At 44.1% G+C, this 2,967-nt stretch overlaps 1 protein-coding gene across 1 annotated transcript; it reads left to right on the forward strand.

Annotated features, from left to right (window-relative positions):
- Positions 1–850: 850 nt before the first annotated feature.
- On the forward strand, positions 851–2,669 carry tmem158.S. The gene has a single exon (XM_018242075.2). It carries the CDS (start codon positions 968–970, stop codon positions 1,820–1,822), a length of 855 nt encoding a protein of 284 aa, XP_018097564.1. The 5' UTR covers positions 851–967; the 3' UTR covers positions 1,823–2,669.
- Positions 2,670–2,967: the final 298 nt, after the last annotated feature.

The raw sequence follows: 2,967 nt of genomic DNA on the forward strand, positions 1-2,967 counted from the left end.
TTTGACCTGAGACATGTTGGAGAATAGTTCTGTTTTATTTAAATATATTTCTGATGTCAGTTTTTGCAAGGATAATATCACAAATGCTCCAGCTCTGTCCTTATGCATCAGGGGATCCACACAAAGCCATATGTTTACACCTGCCATTGCTATCTCTTTCTGTGGATTTTCCTAGATTAGACAGCAATTGAGTATTTGGGGCATTTTGGAATCCATTGTGCTGCTTATTCAGATGGATTCAGCAGTAATTTATAAAGGCAACTATAATATAAATAATGATGCAAAGTAGAACAGGACTGCTGATTTTACATGAAACCAATTTACATTGTTTCTGTATTATCCTGCTATAGGAAGATATAATGGGGGTCATTTATCAACACTGGGAAAAATTGCCCTTGGGCAGTAACCACTACAACCAATCAAATTGCTGCAGTCATTGTTCTACCTGTAGCTGGCGCAAAAAAAAAAAAGCCAATCATTGATTGGTTGCTATGGGTTACTGCCCACCACCAAATATGCTCAGTGTTGATAAATGAGCCAGAGTATGTTTTTTTACTGTTTTATTCACCCTTGTATTGTACAGTTCTGGGGTTGGTACAGTCTGGCCATTGATTTAGATAATTTATTTGTGTAAATAGCCCTTACAATCATATTCTATTCACACACTGTGTATGTGTTCCATATAAATTCATGTTAAATGTAAGAATGCGGTGAGGGTTATCAGCTAGAAGGGACAGCCAAAAGGTTCAAGAGTGGGATTAGGAGTGGGATCCAAAAAGTGAAGAAGGATCATGTGGGAATCCTGTAATCCTCTAAATGAAAAGCTGCGAGAGAAGGGGGGTGAGGGGAGGGAGTCGCAGGCGGAGAGAAGCGATTGTATTGCCAGGCAGGCTGTTCGGTTTGACTTTGCCTCGCTCAGTGTGTGACTAGATAATCATGCAGCTGCCTCTGTGAGTCGCACTGTGACATGAGAATACTAAGCATCTGCCCTCTCCGATGGACTCTGTCTCTCCTGGCACTCCTCTGCAGCCAGTGGCCGAGGCAAGGATGGAGTCAGCAGCAGCAGGGACACACTGAGGACGACGTTTTTCTTGTGCCCATGAACTCTTCCACTGGCTCCCGGGCTAACTTGGAAGCGGACTTGGCCAATGGGCAGGAGAGCAGCACTGAGGGGGCTGTGGGGGGAAGCCAAACACAAGGGACCAGGAGTCTCCCATCCTCTCCCCCGCCGGGGAACACCTGGGAGCGCAGCAGAGATAGTCTGTCTGTCTCTCCTTCATCCCAGCAGTGCAACATGACGGTGCAGAGACTGCTGCTCACCTCTCTGCTAGTGCGCTGGGGCCGCCAGCTGGGCTTCCAGTGCGACTTGTTGCTCTTCTCCACTAACAACCACGGCAGAGCATTCTTTGCAGCCGCCTACAACCGTGTGGTGTCCCCCGTGGTCATTGAGCACTTGGGTGTGTCCGGGGCACAACAGGAGTTTCGCCTTTGCTTGGGCTGCGGCTGGGGGACTCGGGGCAGAAGGAGCGGACACTTGAGGCACTCACAAGCCTCCAACGCCTTCTCTTTCATCTCCGCTGACCAGCACAGCCCATTGCAAGGGGAATCGCTGAATTTCTGCTGCCTGGATTTCACTCTGGAGGAACTGAGAGGGGAGCAGGGCTGGAGAATGAACCGCAAGCCCATCGAATCCACTCTGGTAGCTTGTTTCATGACTCTTGTCATTATCGTGTGGAGCGTTGCTGCCCTCATCTGGCCCGTCCCCATCATTGCAGGATTCCTGCCCAACGGGATGGAGCAGAGACGTACAAGCAGCAAGTAGACTTTGCATCCAACGAATTCCCATTGTTCACTTATTTTTATTCTAATTTTTCAGGACCGCCTATGTGCAGCAGTGCACTTATTTATACTTGTCTACTTTTAGGAACCAAAAACAAAAAAATATCAAACATTTAAATATAGTTTACTTTGTATAGAGGTACTTAATTGTATTCTGCTCCAACATGCACTGATTTGAGCTCATAATATTGCTCTGACTATAAGGGTTAGGGTTTAGAAGCGAGCCCAGAAGCTAAACGTGGAGAGACATTGTATAGCAGCCCTGCTGGGACTTCTGAGATAAAAATGTGATGATCAGACTTGTATGGAATATGCCTAGCGGAGCAGCTGCTGTGTCACCCACAGGATCAGGCCACAGACTCTGCTCCCTGGGGAAACGAGAAAGGAATAAGCACAAGACTTGTTTCCAGCAGTGGATGTTTATCTCCTATATCAGCATTTCCCAAAGCGTTGGCCAGGATCCCAAGGTGCCAAAATGAAATTTAATTTGGTGGAGGTGTAATGGTTTTCTTGACTATATCAAACAATATTTTAAAGGGATGCTGTCATGGGAAAATGTGTTGTTCTTTTTTTTAAATGCATCAATTAATAGTGCTACTGTAGCAGAATTCTGCACAGAAATCCATTTTTCAAAAGAGCTATTTTAAAGGGGAACCATTAAACGAAAATTTAACATAAGCTTCCTGCTACTGAAATAATAATCATATTATTATTAGAGCTCACTCAAATAACGGATTCCAAAACAAAATAACTGCCTTTTGCACAAATTCTACATGTAGAGAAGACCGGATTTCTGGTGATTTTAATAGAGTGAGCTCTAAATATATAATCTAGGCAAAAAGAGCCCCCCCTATAAGATATATTGGATCATTCGTCTGACTCACAACTCCGGAATGAAGACAGAATGAGGAGAAACAGATGCTGAGAAAGGAATAGTGAAGATAAACTTGATTATTTCAGAAACGGTACAGAATTTTTAATTGCTTGTGTTTAGAAAGTGTTTTATTTCAGTGTGCTGAAGCTAATATTACATTTTCATTTTTGCGATAGTTCCCCTTTAATTTTGAATTCTGATATACAGCTAGACAAATTGTCAAATCCCTAAGTGCCCCCAAGTCATGTGACTCG

The sequence above is a fragment of the Xenopus laevis genome, chromosome 6S (assembly GCF_017654675.1).
Source record: "Xenopus laevis strain J_2021 chromosome 6S, Xenopus_laevis_v10.1, whole genome shotgun sequence".
NCBI lineage: Eukaryota > Metazoa > Chordata > Amphibia > Anura > Pipidae > Xenopus > Xenopus laevis.